Source organism: Parus major, chromosome 4, assembly GCF_001522545.3.
Source record: "Parus major isolate Abel chromosome 4, Parus_major1.1, whole genome shotgun sequence".
NCBI lineage: Eukaryota > Metazoa > Chordata > Aves > Passeriformes > Paridae > Parus > Parus major.
Genome location: NC_031771.1, coordinates 46,272,668 through 46,289,276, shown reverse-complemented (window position 1 = coordinate 46,289,276; position 16,609 = coordinate 46,272,668). Strand labels below are relative to the sequence as shown.

The 16,609-nt window shown below is 33.9% G+C and overlaps 1 protein-coding gene across 2 annotated transcripts in view; it reads right to left on the bottom strand.

Annotated features, from left to right (window-relative positions):
- The window catches only part of PDS5A (PDS5 cohesin associated factor A), a 71,694-nt gene that overhangs the window by 30,858 nt on the left and 24,227 nt on the right, over nt 1-16,609 (bottom strand). For both annotated transcript variants that reach the window (XM_015625175.1, XM_015625174.3), the window contains exons 4-12: nt 16,158-16,244; nt 15,277-15,374; nt 14,670-14,796; nt 11,233-11,313; nt 9,629-9,769; nt 8,488-8,603; nt 7,600-7,694; nt 6,582-6,727; nt 370-521 (exon numbers count right to left, since the gene is read on the bottom strand). In XM_015625175.1, coding sequence (XP_015480661.1) covers nt 370-521; nt 6,582-6,727; nt 7,600-7,694; nt 8,488-8,603; nt 9,629-9,769; nt 11,233-11,313; nt 14,670-14,796; nt 15,277-15,374; nt 16,158-16,244 — 1,043 coding nt within the window. The remainder of the gene's footprint in view (nt 1-369; nt 522-6,581; nt 6,728-7,599; nt 7,695-8,487; nt 8,604-9,628; nt 9,770-11,232; nt 11,314-14,669; nt 14,797-15,276; nt 15,375-16,157; nt 16,245-16,609) is intronic.

Below are 16,609 nucleotides of genomic sequence, written 5' to 3'. Positions count from 1 at the left end.
GTGTATGTGGTGTGGACACACATAACACTCACAGATTATAGATTTTAACAGACTGGCCTCTGGAAAGTAGTAAGGCAAACAAGAACTGGCATGGTAAATGCCAAATTTGATAGTTTTTTTTTCTACACAGTAGCTAGTGAATGAAAATCTGCTATCATCATAGATCTAGTTCCATCAGTATATAGAAATGAATCCATGAACAGATACAACAATCCTGAATATGTGCATACATGTCTTAATGATTAATTAATATTATCATACATCAACCCATAAATACAGAATATAACAGCTTTCACAGGATAAGCACATATTTTCACAGTATCTCTTATCACTATACAATTAAAATTAGGAAGACTTAGATTGACTCACTTGTCATCAATGCTATTTTGATAATATATGTGCAAAAGTTTATCCTTTATCCAGCTCACTTTCTCTGCAGCATCTTTTCCAGCCTCAGCATGAAGACAATACTTCTTGTACAGCTGGGCAAGACCCATCATAGCTTCTTTTCTCACTCGCCACTTGAGAGGGAAGAAATTAAAAGAAGTTGGGGAATTTATTTTGGTAAATAAATAAATCAAACATACAAAATACAGTAAAGATGTAGAAGCTTGAAAGACAAAATAGCCACTTTCTGACCCTACATATTTAGAAGTTTCAAAAGCTGAAAAATGCTGTTTGAAGCCTCTAGGTGAGACTTTACAAAGCTTGTGTAAGAGTTTTCTTGCCAGTACTATGCAGATTAAATATTGTCAGTACCCTGGATTTCAGTACTCCTTTGTGATGAGCAAAGGAAATCTGGGAGATAGCCAGCAGAGAAGAAGTTAAGTACAGCTTAACATGTATGCCTGAATAAGTGTCTTACCGAGTCAGGATTTCGAAGGCTTATTTATTCATTTAGAAACAGGCACCAGAAATGGCAGACTTCTTTCCTCCCACTGCCTTGCACCATCTTATAGCACCCTCGCCTAGACATGAGAGATCTGGAGTCTAAGCTAAGCCAAACCTGCTAAGCTTGAACTCTTAGGCCACTTTCCAGGACAGTGGGAGAGGCCCATTTTGCTGAAGCCTTCAAGCAATTGCTCTAAAACTGCAGGGATTAAGGGAAAAAAAACCAGAGTACAACAGCTACAGGAGTTCATGGGTTCTCAATCTTGCTTTTGGTGGTCATACTTTATCCCCTCAAGTAAAAAACAAGCATCCCATTATTAAACAATTTAACAGTTAAGATCCATAAGCCATCCTGTGCTGATTTATATAAGAAATCATACCAGAACTGACTTGATTAATTTAGGTAGCACAGTGTCTCATGCTGAATGATTTACACAGTAAACCTCAGAAGACACTTGTTTTCCTACATCATTTAGAAGAAATGCATGAAATTCAAACTGAAAAGAGATCATTTCTTCCAGAACACACTAGGTATCACTTTTGTGTGGGGTCTTGAACTCCCAAGGACTAACAATGCTCAGATAATTTCAGCCTATGAAGTATAAATGTAGATACTATTATTCATACTGTGAGTAACTTCCTCAATCTTGTTAAACTGAAGGCTTGACTCGGTACCAGTGAGGTACTGCACATTTAATTTAACAGTTTTACTACATGATTTCCTTTTCTTGAAGGGCCAAAAAAAAGACAAATTTTCAAGATAGTGTGGCTCATGTTACCACAAGACACCACTAGTTGTTGGAGTAGGTTATAACAGTAACTTGGAAAAAAGAAACTTGTATTTTTTACATATTTCTTTAGTATTAAAACCATAAGCGACAGATGAAGATGGTAATGACTTTGCTAGAATGTAACACAGTAATTAGTTTCCACAAAAGAGAAAAACTTTAGCTATAAATAGATGTTACTGTTTAACTTTTCTACAGGAATTTGTTCACTCCTGTTGTGACCTAAAGCACATTTTGAAGAAAATAAAGGCCTGAAAGGGAAACATTTTCAGAAAAGTACTAATATTTTTCTTCATTATATACCCTCCCAATGCAGGCGATAGCTTCATCAGATCTCCTATATGAGACAGGAATGGTGGCAAAACTTGTCAGGAGAAAACAAAAAAGGATTTCTAAAAACGATTCCAGAGAATTTAGGCCTAAAATGAAGGAGTAACAAAGGGTTACAAAAGAAAGCAGGTTTGGATTGCCAACAGAACTCTGATTAGTTAAATTGCTGCAGACTAGATCTCAGAGCAGGCACAAAGGCAGTTGCAGACTGACAGAAGGAGACACTGGACCAAACCCCTTAGAGAATGTTTTGAACACATGGAAGCAAGTCATTGAACAGAAAATACATGTAGGGAAAAAAAGAATAAGATGCTTCTGAGAATTAAAAATGAAACAGCAAATAAACATAAAGAGGAATGAAGTAATCCGTTTCAAAGGCAGCATATGAATAAACACAGCTGACAGAATTACTACCCTGATTTAATTAACAGAAGAATTTTGATAACCTTAGCTTCCTTGGTTTACCAACATCATTAAATTCCTCCACTGATAGCTGTTGAGCTGAGTTTTGAAAAAAAATTGCTACTGAAAGTTCAATACAATCCCTTACCCATTAGAATAACAAACCTATTCCCTTCATAAACATCTTACAATCATCTTCCTTCATCTGGAAAAAGCCACAATAGTTTTCAGTATGCTTAAAACAAACATACATGCTGAAAAATGTGTAAAGAGGAAATGAAAATGGGTGTATGATTCTATGGCTCCTCACTCCATAGCTTTTGACTTCTAGTTGATGATGTGGAAGTCAGTTCTTATGAAGGGCCTGAGTCTCTACTCAAAGACTGTTGGGAGAAATGCCAATGAAGTCAGCTGTCAAAACTCCCTTAACTTCTCAGGTTCTTTTAGATTACTCCAGTATAATGGAAAAGAGCATTTTTGTTATTTGTCTTTAAAATATCTCCTAATTATTCTGAAAAGTGAAGATGCTGTGGAAAGACCCCTGAGACAGTGTTCCAATGAAGCTTTGCTAAGAACAATTATTACTGAAGACTAGATTTTAGTTTTTGGGAAGCATCTGATACCAGAGTTACTTTTCCATCTGGAGCAATAAAAATGGATTTGAAAGCTACTGGTGGAAGTGGGATTTATTTGTTTGTTTTAAATTGTTGTTGTTTTTTAAATAGTTACAATAATCATACAAATGTCTATATAGATCAAATCAGCTAAGGATATTCCTTTAGAAAATTAAGTAGTGTCTTTTAGCCAGAAACTTTTCCTTTAGAAAGTGTTTAGACTATTTTTACCAATACTGTGTCAATTAGAATATGGTCAGGAGAAAAAAAGCCGATCACTTAAATGGTGTACCAGTCAGCAGAATTTAAATATTTCCCTGCCTTATAAAGATAAGAGACAGAACTGAAGTGACAGGTTGGCACCTTACGTCAGCCTGTTGGACAAGCATTCTCTTCAGAGTAATAGTGATACTCACTTGATAGATGACTACAGGCCTAAAAACTGAAGTCAAACTGATGAATGATCATTTAGGAGTTTGCAGTAGATGTGTCCAACAGAAACCCAACTACAAAGGGTAAATGCAGCCAACAAATACAGAGTTCTTTTAAAGAAAAAGAATGACTGAAATAGGTATAATGCACTCAGCCTGGAATTGAGAAAATCCTACATAGAAAACCTACAGATTACATGGACGTTAGCAATGCTCCTCTCCCAACTGGAGAAAAATCTTAAAAATAAAAAAACAGATGAAAGTTTACAAGTCCTTGATCGTCATTTTATAGCACTAATTATATTGAACAAAACATCCTATATTCCTAAGGTCTTCTTCAAATGCCAAGTATTTGTTGTGTAGTAATTTCTAGTCAGTGCTCAATTTTATTTTCTCCTCAGGATGTATTTTCATTAAAGCTCTCTCCAGAGATTTTTTATAATAGAAACATCATGTACAGATGAAGTTTATTCTTCCCTGATTGCATGAAAAAGCACCTAATCTTGAAACGCAACATATCAAACCTATGACTGGTGTGAAATTATTTAGTCAAACATATGAGGAACACAAAGTGCCACCACACTGATTTAAAGCCATGCAAAAAAAGACCTAGCTCTGTAGAAATCAGTATTACAGCTGTATAGTAATAGCTGACTGTGTCTTAGTGACAGCAGCATGCTAAAGGAAAACAGAGACACTGCATTGAAGACAACAGTAACAATCATCCTGTCCTCACTAGGTGGAAGTCCCAGTGGGAAGTGGTGGCTGTACTACAAGTTTTTAGATCTCATAAATGACATTTTGGACATGTTTAGTGTCTGTAAAAGCAGGAAGGTGATCTTGATCACTTCTGAGAAACATGCAATGTCAAACTGCGAGTACAATCAAAGAGCTCCTGTATAATAGTGAACATACTCAAAATCAGTATTTCTCCATGTAAAGATGACATCCTTTTCTCAAAATCCATTATAGTAAGATTTCCACTTAAAAGGGGAACTAAAAAATGTAAACTTTAAATAAAATAATTGAAGTAACTAACTAGAATGACATAGGGGGCATCCTTTCTATAGCCTATCAAAAAAGAACAGTAATAAAGGAAAAAAAAAATCTACATGGCACAAAGAAGTCTGCTATTAAGCACCACCCTCCAAAGAGCATGGAGCCGGAAAAATATAAACAGGAAACAGTAAGTATATTTTCTCTGGCAAGTTCAAAGAAAATCTTTGATGAAGCATGGGCAATAGTTTCAAAATGAAGTTATTAAAAACATACTAACTACACATCTTCACCAAAGCTTCCAGAAGCAGGAAGCCTTCCAGACCCTTTCTGTATGGCTGAAGGACAAACAGATTTATTCCAGGAGAGAGGTCTGAAGAGGTTTCTTAAAGTAACATTAAGAGACATTAAAAAAAAATAAATAATAAAGCAACCAGAATCAAAATCATTAAGACCAGGTGGTAACCCATCTCTGATTTTTACAGGAATTTAGACATTATATAGAGAACATGAATTATTCTATTATTGCAATCTCTCCATAAACAGATTGAAGACAGCAAATATGAAAGAAACCAAAAGATCTGAAGAGGAACAATGTGCCACTCATCAGAACATCTGATTTTGAATGGGCAAACAGATTGAAATAGAACAGTAGAAACAACAAAGAGCTGACACTACTGAAAAATAAGTTACAAAAATGTGTCACTGAACTTTATATAGTGGGAAGTTTTATCCAAGACAAAATAACTTTTAGCAGACCCAGAAGTAACATCAGTAAAATGCATTAAGATCACAAAAACTTCCAAGAAAGTCTCATACCAGAGGGCCTTAAAATAAAAATTTGGTTGTGAATTAGTTATTGACTAAAACATAGAGGGAAATTGGTGGAAAGAAATGACTGATTTTCACAATGAAGGGAACAAAAGGAACCTACAGAGGAAGTCAGAAAAGAATCTCTGACACTTAACATATAAAAAATTATTACAAAATGAACTGAACAGTGTTTATAAAATTTACTAAGGTAGTCAGATGTAACATCATAATTAAGAATTGCCAAAAAATGTCATGCTACTGAATTGTTACAATATGAAATAGAAGAAATTCAGATTAAGGACAGATTTTCCCACCAGCCTTAACTCTGCATGTACATTATTTGGCAGTATGCCATCTAAAGTTATTAAAGAAAAACACTGACATTAACATGAATATTTTCCAAAACTGTCAGCTCAGTTCTCAGAAATAGCAGAAGAGACAGACAGAATGCTTCAGAATAAGAAAAAGATTATCGTCAAGTATGTACGCAACATGGTGCAAACTGTGAATGCCATTCAAAATCAATGTTCTGATGAGTGGTAAATTGTTCCTAAGTCTGGTCACCTTACAACAGGATACAGTTACAACAGCATAGAGAACATCCAGACAAGAAGGATCAGATGTCTGTAACAATAAATTTGTGTGGAAGTCAATCAGGTGATTCTTTGGAATGGAAAACAAAGAACTGGAGAAGATATGGTATTCATATTTGTTAAATATGAGTCAAAGAATATTCATTATTTTACGTAATCCAAGTACTATGAGATACCCAGTCAAATTATCAGACAAGTTTAAAAGAAAACAAGTGAAGTCACTTTTCCGAAATATGCATAAAACTTGAATTTACTGATGCATTTGCCATGGAGGCTTATAAAGTAAAAATGAATTCAAGAAAGAAATTGATAAATACATAGAATAAAGTTCTGTTAAAAGTTATTATGAACATGGGCCAGCAGACTTAAGAAATCCTTAAATCACAAATTGCAAGAAGCCAAAACTGACCACAGTGAGAATTATAATGGGTTATACTGACCTTTGGCTTAAGCATGTGTAACCATTCTTATGTTCTTACAATGTAACTGTGCTTATCACGTGTCAATGACCCTATTTGCTTGACAACACTCGATCGATGCCACCACAATATGGAATTTTCATTACGATGTTCTTGTAGGACAATTATTTTTTTTCCTGGAAGTATTCTTGTTAATAGTCAAGTCTGAAGATTCTGATTCTGCGGCTTTGGGGTTTTTTTATTTTACTTTTACCAAAGTGTATTAGAAGCAGGTAATTGCTGAAAATACAACATTAACACTTACCCGTTTGTCCAGCGTTCTTTCCCTTACAAAGCCAAGCAGCTGGTCATTGACTAAAGAGAGATCTCTCTTGCCCGCAGTAATAATTGTAACAATAACATCATGTCGAATGGCTTCTTCTGGGTCATGTGATCTAACCTTCAAATATTCTGTTATGAGCAGAAACAACAAAAAGCTTGGCTTTTTTACATAGGTGTGATGTATTCTGATCTATTAATAATGTTTCATCAATAAATTGTCAGTCATATATCACAACCATATAATTTATTAAATATAGAGCTCCCCACAGGAAACATGTGCTCTGATGTTTTCTCTGTTAAATATAAAACAATTAGGTAACTCAGTATCAGAAGAATATAGGAGTGACAGCTTTTATGATAACCTCATTTGCAAGAAGCAATAAAGTGAAATAAAGTTGACTAGAATATATTGTAAGTAAAGGGGGGTGAGGGAATAAGAAGAAACAAAAAGAGAAGAAACCCTCATTCCTGAAGAGTAAAAAATAACAAATCAAAAATACTGACAATTGTAGAATAGCTTGCATCAAAAAACAACAGTATTTTCAGATAAGTCTGAAGATCTTCTCCCAGTTAAAACAATACTGTATAGAAAGAAGAAACTTCATAGTTTAGATCACCAAAAAGGTATTTTCTCAACTCATTGGAACAGAGCAGTGGGAAACTCAGCGACTGGTTTAGAAAATAAGTTAGGACATTACACCGATATTTGCTTTGCCTCACCTAAAGTTTCTTTAGAAGTTGAAATTACTTTAAAATTCACTCTGCAATGGACAGCTTCTTAACAACTCACTGTGACAAAGCCTACACAAAATCACACACTCTGACTTTTTCTAATAACTAACACTTGTGTTCAACAGAAATCAATCAGCAGATACCTCTTCCATCCAGCATCAAGCACTGGACTTGATACATTTCGGAATTACACTGCTATGTACAAAAATAGTTACACAGTTCCCTGCTCATTTTGTATATTATTCTAAACCCCAGTATGAGCATCTCACCAGTGAGGTCTTTCGCTAAGTCTGGATGGTTCATTAAGCAATGACTGGCAAATTTCACACTCTCTAATCTCACAGGGACATGGATATCATTGAACCTAGAGGGATAGAAGATGATGAATGTTAATTTTTAATTAGCTTTGCAAATCAGTATTATTCTCTATGTAGTAACATGCGTTAATAGTATGTTAACTATTAGAATACTTTTATATGGCAAAATGAGAGAATATAAATACTTTGAATTTTTCTCCATAATGTACCTCATACAAGTATTTGTTATTTCTTATGAAATACAGGCAGGACTAAACTTAAAGAATGAATATGGTGTTTGTGGATAAAATGTTGACCCAATGGATTTTGCCCACTGACTTCTGAACACAGTTCTCCATACAGCGTCAATTGTGTGCACACGTACACACACATGCGCACACAAAATTACAGGAATGTAAACTGGCATCAAACAGGAGTCATTTGAAAACTTTTTTAAAAATTATGAACTTCTACATTTAAGTAAAAGACAGTATCTCTTCACTCAGAAAGGTAAATGCTAAACAAAACAGGTAAGAGTTGCAGATACAGCTGAACAGTATGAAATTGAAGACAATATATGAAAATGGATAGCTATTGTGTAAATTCTGCTATGCATATAATGTGCTATCTAACTTATATGCCCACAGCTGATAGCAATATAGCAGCAGTCCTTCAGGCTTCATCCTTCTAAAATATAACTCTATGCAGTTTTCTGCTTTGAAGGTTTAATAATATAACTTGTTCCAATACAAACAGTTATATCCTCTAAAAAGACAATGGAAAATGCAATACTGTAAGCAAACAGAAAAAAAGACCATTAAAGAAGAACAGAAATTCAGAATTCTATCCCATTTCTCTTACCGCCCAAGAAAGCACTGCCAAAGAGGTCGATTTTGTGTGGCCAGATCAGAATCTTTGGAGCCAAACAGTTTAGCTAGAAGTCGAACAACAGCCAAACGTTCTTCTCCATCATTGCTCTAAAAAAATCAAGACATGAAAAAGGAACTGTAAATCATTATCCTTAATACATTAATAATAATTTTCTTTCTGTTTTTTGAAGTTAGTTAAAAACTCAGTATGAATATATTTCTGATAATCCTCATTCTCTTTAATTATTGAACTAATATGAAGCAAAATATATAAATACCTATTAAGTTAATGTATTACAGACACTAAAGAGATGGCTGTGCTTCACTGTTTTAGGAATAAAAAAGTCCTATACATGGCACTCTAACATATATTTGACAATATAAACAATTAATTATTTGTTTTAAAATATTTTTAAGACTATTTTGTGTGTGCTGAAAAAACAGCAATTAAGATGCTATAAACACATGTGCACTAATGAAAGCTACATGTAATTTCACCAAATAATCATTTCTTGGTTATTTTTGTTTATTGCAACCATAGCCTACATGCACATCCACACATACAGAATCATTTGTCTTGTCCACTTACAATCTTAGGAAAGACAAACAGCTTTTTAATTAAAACCCCCACAGACCTCCAAATCAGGATAAATTAACCATTTTCAAGGATTCAAAAGCCGTCAGCTGACTTATTTGCTGACAGTAACAAATCTGATAAAATATTAGGAAATAATTCCCCTATTATTAAAACATTATTTCATAGAAGAAAATTCTGCAAATCAATTCTGAAGTTAAAACATTTGCACTTCATAAAATAAGCCAAGCACAGCCTAATAACTTTATAAATTTTGGGTGTAACCCAAAGATTAAGTACATAAAGGTTTTGCATTAGACTGCAATAATTAATCATTATAATGATTATATATATTTTGTGTGCATAATACATCTTTATAAGAACAATATGCGCATACAAATTTCCAGTATTCCTTCTTTAATATTATATTTACCTTCAAAAGAAAATAATAAATATAGAATTTTTATCTCCCTAGTAGAACACTTATTAAATCTACAGTTCTGCACTCTTAATATCCCCACAAATTTAAGTGATTGTCCAAAGCTACAGTGTAACCCACCTTCAGCTTGAATTCCAGCTGTGGCATGACGGACAGCAGTAAGTGAGGATCTATGGCAAAAAGCTCTTGTATCAAGTCAAACACATGTTCTGATAAGTCACTTACTGAAGACTTTCCCAGTACCAGAACCTGGTTAAAAAACTGAAATACAAACATTGTTATGTAGTATATTTTCCTTCATTAATGTAAACATTATTTTTAAAAATTATTTTAACTAGTATAATTAATGGCTTTATACTAAGGGGAGACGTTCAAAGCACAATTTCTTCATTACATTTCGCTATTAAAATTTTGGCTCAAGCAAATTACAAACTTCCTTCTCAATTCAGTTCTATTGATTCTATCAAGATAGTTAAATACATTACAATTTGATAATATCAAATCTCAGTAAGTATCTCCCAAGCAAAATTAACAGGTAATAAAATAATTCTTAACTTAAAATGTATATTCAACTAGTAGAACATCGACCAAAAAAAATTAGTACTTAAAAATTTTTTCTTTAATTGAAACCCAATCCAACTGAAGATCATCAAACACTGAAAAAAAGGTTCTCTGCTTCAAATCAATTTTAAAGAATGTCAGATGTCTTTATGTCATGTCTTGCAATTATTTGATGGGTAATGTATCAAGATCATTAGTGATCTAACAGAAACAAACTTAAGTAGTCAAAATTATGAATTATTTATTTTTGGATTTATATAAAGTATATTAAAACTTAATTCTTCCTATTAGATATTGTGGGTTAATATTATTTAAGCAGTGCAAATGCAATAGCAAAAAGAGCTACTTATTACACGACTGAAAAAGAAAGTAAGGAGAGTAGTGTTAAATTGACTCAAAGGTTACTTTATGTACTATCCTGTTTCCAGATATGACTAATCACAAAGCTTAAAAAAAACAGGGAAATTGGAATGTGGTAACTCTTAGAGAGACTCCTTAACCTTTTAAATACTTACTGATTAATTTTTTTTGTTTTTAACGAACCTACCTGATTCCCTTTTAAACTACTCTGAATTTTATTAATTCTGTTGGCTTCAGCACCAAGGAAAGGCAACAGAATGGATCAGAACACATTCATCAAAGACTGCAGTAGCTGTATTAATAGGCTGTATTAATACAACACTCACATCTAAAAAGAAGAAATTATAGTTTGAAGGAAGCCTTGTAGAAAGCATAGTTCTTCTACGTGTTATGACTACAAGTCATAGCAAGTTTAGGAGGGGAAGGAAATCTAGCAAAGAGCCAGTAGCTTGAAATGCTTCATCCTAAAGCTGGATATGAAATGAGGCTGGCTGGTTGCTGGATATATGAAGTCTTAATAATTCCTTTTGTTTTAACAGGATTTTTGGTGGTCACCTATTTTCATAGCCTACATTTAGGCTTAACATTAGACTGAGATGGATAAAAATTAATTTTCTCTTCACTTATTTGAAATACTTCCTACACTTAACAACCAAGCCAACAACATCCTATTCTGAAAACTGTAGTAGCTTCTATAAACAACATCTAAAAGAATAAAAATGCCCATCCAATCTCCAATAAATCAAGACAGTAACAAGAACACTTGTTACTGGCAGGTAATATGGATTAATTAATTTACATACATTGGCAATACACGGTTCAATGGTCTGGACGGTCCTTTTCAACAGGACTTTTGCAAGATCAAACGCTTGTTTGTTAAGGTTCTGAAATAAAGAAAATATAATAAAATTTTAAAGGGTTTTCACATGCAGTAAGAAACTTTGAAGAAACATTAGCATACCTCCATACTCTGAAAATAAACGTGCACCAAATCTGGCACTGAAGAATACACTGATTTAATATTTAAATGTGGTTTTGTTCATGCCTCACATACTCATTAAAGGTACACTCTGTAACAAGTTCAGCCTCTTCTAGAGAGTAAAACTGTGCACTGACTTCTCCACAGACTCAACCATATGCTCTGAGACAGCCCACAGTGAGACTACAGAAAGCACCTACACTTGGGCAGAGTTAGCAGTTAACTTTCCAAGTAAGCATTTGATTGTAATATGACAAATCTGAACATTGTTTATACTGCCCTTGAGTAAGAAAAAGAATGTAAGTGCACATCTGAAAAATTTGACTGTCCAAGTCTATACAAATCCCATACACAGTATCTCATACCATCTAAGGATTAATTCAGCTTGGAGGGGAAAAAATAGATATGGATGAGCTGATTGCCCTGAAAATTACAAATCACTGCAGAAAAAACTCAAGTAAAGCCTAGGAATGAATGATTCTTGGAAATGCGATATTTGGTGAGTCTACATTGAGAACTCTCCCATGTTCCTTTAACTAATGAGATTACAAGGACAGTTCATCAACAGATAGTAAAGAGAAACAAGTGGCCAAGGCTCAAACATATATCTCCTCAGTCACCAAAGCACTAAGCTGATGTCTCATTATAGAAGACAGACAGATTTGTATGAATTCTTCTCAAAAAATATCCCATCACTTTTTCCCCAAACCCAACCGTGACTAAAATCTTGTTGACTGGTATGCTGGTATTAAACTAAGAGACTGCCAATCTCAAACTTTAAAATACATTTTCTATGGATCTTCATTACAGCTTCTTCCACACAACCAAACCAACAACCCAAATACACACATGAACACAGAACATCACAATACTGAAGAACCAAACACCAAAACAGCCTAAAAAAGTAATGTATTACTTGATAAAACAAATAATCAACCATTTCAACTATTAGGAGAAAAGAAACCTTGTGGATCTGAATTGCCCATGCTGTAGAACATGCAGAAGAAAATACAGATTTTTAACACATGAAAATGTTTTTAAGGAATAACTTAAGTAAGACTGGGAAGATAAATATTCATTGAACAGCACTACTTTTGAAGTTAATAAAAAGAGCTACAGTTTGAGGCCACAGGTCAAAATGTGAGCAAAATGTGACAGGTTACTGCTATCGAAAACCTGGATTTATGAGATGAGAGTCACATTAGCACACACAGAGAACAATGTACACCACACCATCACTTTACTAAGAATAGATGTACAAATTAATATAATCTAGATTTGGAGGTAGACTCTATATCATGTCTAATTAAAAAAACCAAACAAACCAGAGTGCATTATTCAAAACACATTACTTCAGCTTCTTTACAAACTTCCTTCAAGTCTTGCCAGACTGGTATTTTTCTTATGTCATAGCAGAAAATGACTGGTATTTGCTTTGCACAGACCCAAAAGTATTGCTATTGTATGCATTCTACAAGAAAATCAACTGTGCTCTTAAGGCTACAGCGCTTCTGATTTACATATCTAAAGACAGGCAATATAATCACAGAATTTTCTTTGAGATGTGTTCATGAAAGAAGAACAGTTGTAACAGTCAAACTCTGCTAGGCAGATCAGACAAAGGAACTTTCTGTTGTTTTTTTTTTAAACTCTCATGGTAAAGCAGTCCTTTAAGTCCTCTTACAGGAAACAAAATAACACAGACTGACATACTGACCAAATTACAGTACTGAGCACTGACTACTACAGGATATTATTTGCTCAGTCATGACCAAGGGCTGGTAAGAGTGGCACCAGTCCTCTAAGTGATACTAAATATGCATCACAGCCCAATATTAACAACAAATTTATCTCCCTCTATCAGAGCCTTGCTTGAGAATTTTCTTCATTAGGCAGAACTGTAACAATGTTAATGTTAAAGGATCACAATCACTTTTACTTTGCCTAAATCAAGTAGTCACAACACACTGTTAAGTTGTACAAGGTTTTACTGGGACATTCTACCTCAGAGCAATGTCCATCATTGTTAATAGCATCACCTCAGATCACCACTCTCTGCTTTCATTCCTCGTATCTACTGCTTATCATTCATTAGAAGCAACTTACAAAGAATTAAATTTTCACAAGGACTCTAGTTGTAAGAGGCCTCTGTGTTAGCAGTTTCATTAAGACATCTCATTGCTGTAAATAAAAATTATTTGACAGAATGGTATTCCTGTCTCATGATTATGAAAGAAGGAATGCAAATTCATCGCAGGCTATTATACTTTTATAAGCCTGATGAGATTTCACAGGTAAATGACAATAGCCACAGTTTACTCAATCCCATGCTACACATTTCCATGAACTCTCCCCTCTTTATGCAACCAAATGAATAAACCCTGCTTTTATATACTCATTTAATTATGTAGTCATGGATGGATCTGCCATAATTTTTGTAACTTAAATTGCAAGTTTAAATTAACAAATAAACAAACAAACACATACTTGATAATCAGAGAACACTTCATCTACTGTAACTAGTAACTGAAACTTCATACTATTTCTGGTAAATACAAGTGTTTTATCAAGGGAATTTTCTTGATCAGTGTAAGGCATCACCAGCCTGCACCTCATTTTCCCTTATTTCACAGCTAAAAATTTGTTTATTCTCTTTTTAAATTTATTAAGGCATAACAGTGAAGGTATTTTAAAAGCTCAAGTGCAGACCCAGTGATCCTGTCTTCAAGGAATAAAATTCCTCTAGAAAGGAGAGTGTGTGTGTGTGTTCTGTGACACTTTGTTCCTTATAAGTGAATTAAATGGAGAAAGACAATGGAAGGAGCGGAAAGCACAACTAGGAAGGTGCTAACTGGCAAGCTGGGCAGAACAGCAAGACACCACAGAAGTCTTGGGAATATTTCATCCCCACTGCCCCCTTTTTCTAAATTCAAAAATATTTACTAATCTTCTCTACTAAAAAAGCCCAACATAAGCCAAAAGAAAAACCAACCACCTACGCTCCTCAAGATACAATGTTATCTTATTATATTTGCTTGAAAACACTTCATTTATGTTTCAGTACAGAGATCCTGAGGTGGCATAATCTCTTGGTATTGTATGATCTAGACACAGCTAATCAACACCACCAGGTAATTCCCAAATGAATGTGAGAAAATAAAACAGTCACAATAGCTAAAGTGTATAAAGAGATAAACAACATTCAAAAGGCAGTAAGAATTATTATAACAGTATACTACAATAATTTTTTACTTGGCAGACCTTGTGTGCAGGAATGAGGTTAATCAAAATTGAGTCCAGCAGCTCCTGAGTTACTCCATCGCCTTCCATGATGATAGAACTCATCAAGTCCAGCATATGCATTTGTACCTTCTGGTTGTGGCTATTACTAAAATAATAAAGAATACTATCAATATTAAATTCTCAGACTCTGACAAATACTAACAGTACAATCAAGAAACAACATCTAATGTTGTCCAGTTTTCTCTCCCTTACACTCTCCACATCTCAAAACTATGTGTCTTTCCTCTCTTACAGAAAGGTTCAAACATCTACAACAACCTAACTCTGCTTTAAGAAAATCAAAATAAAAAAGGACAATAACGATCAATATAAAAACGTAGATAAATTAATCACAATGAAGTATACTGCAATAATATGGACAACAAATTCTAAAACACATTTACTTTCAGACACACACCCCTCCATAGTGTCAGTAGTTCACATTGATTTGCTTTCCCTGTAGCACCTCATTAAGAGAAAGACTTCTGTTCAGACATATTTATCTGTCAACTATGCAATGATTCAGTCTACCCCCAAACCTGATGATATTTTGACAATTAATATTAATGGAAGTGATTCAACTTACTTGATAACTGAAAAAAGAGTCCTAAAAAGCTGAATAAAAATTTCATTGCAATCTTCCAACTCAAAGCAGATGTTGTAAGATTTGACCCAAGCTAAATTCTAAAACAAAAATTAGGATATTTAGGCTAGTACAATTTCACATTAAGTAACATAAATATGTTGGCTATGTGGTTTTTCTATTTAAGGAAAAATAATATACAGTAGATGTAAATGCTTTGGGGAAAGAGACTGGATATTTGCTTTGCATATAATGAGCTTGTTATACAGAAGGGCTTTGCAAGATATATCCAGAAAAAGCTAAATACAGAATGATCTGATTTCTTAAGTATAAAAGCTGACTGAAAGAACTTGTTAATTTAATAAGACCTTATTTTTAATTCATGCTATGAAACAATACAATTTTAAACATCATGTTTTAAACATCAAATATCTTGTTTACAAATGAGATACTATTTCTAAATGCAAAGAACTGAACTCCACCACTCAGTTCTTCTCAACAGTATGGTTTTGCAATGTTTTTAAAGCAAAAATATTACATTCCTTCTATCACCAATATAGACACATTTGCATTTTAATCAGCATTTGAAATTTTCTCTCTTGATAAAAAACCCCCCAATTTATGGAATTGTAAGAAAAAGGCTAAATTTTAATAAATACCAATTGTTTTAACATGTCCTCAACTGCAGACTGACAAACTTACTAAACTCAAACATCATTTTAAGTACTAAAAGAAGCAACTCACTTAACTTTAATGAGACTGGTGTGATATACAGAATGAAATAAATTTGCCAGGCATACTGGCACATCAGGAGAACAACTGATTACACTTATTCAGCTTAGAGAGCTAATACCATCTACTGAAAATTACAACTATTGTGTTACCTCTAACAAGTAAAAGTATCTGTTAAATTGAGGGCTCTTCGTGTCCTCCAAGCCTTTTAATTGTCTTGTAATAAACAAGAATATGTCCTGTCAAAAAAACCAAAATTTAAAAGTTGGATTCAGCAGAAAGTGAAAATGCAATCCTTTAGTAGCAACATCTATCCACATTTTCAAACTCGTAACATGACATCATTAAATTTTCTTTTTTAGGCACTGACAGAAAGTTATCACCAACAGAGATACTGGCTACCTAGCATTCCTTTACACATCTCTGGCCCTGAAGTATTACACTGACTTACAGGACTGAAGCAACTTCTCTTTAATAAAACTAAGAATCAGTATACATTCTGAAAACATTTTTCTGTTGGTTTCTGGCGTTTTCTGTTGGGGGAGGGATGACTGTTTGGTTTGGGGTTTTTTTTGGGAGAGGGGGCAGTTTCTATTCTCTTCAG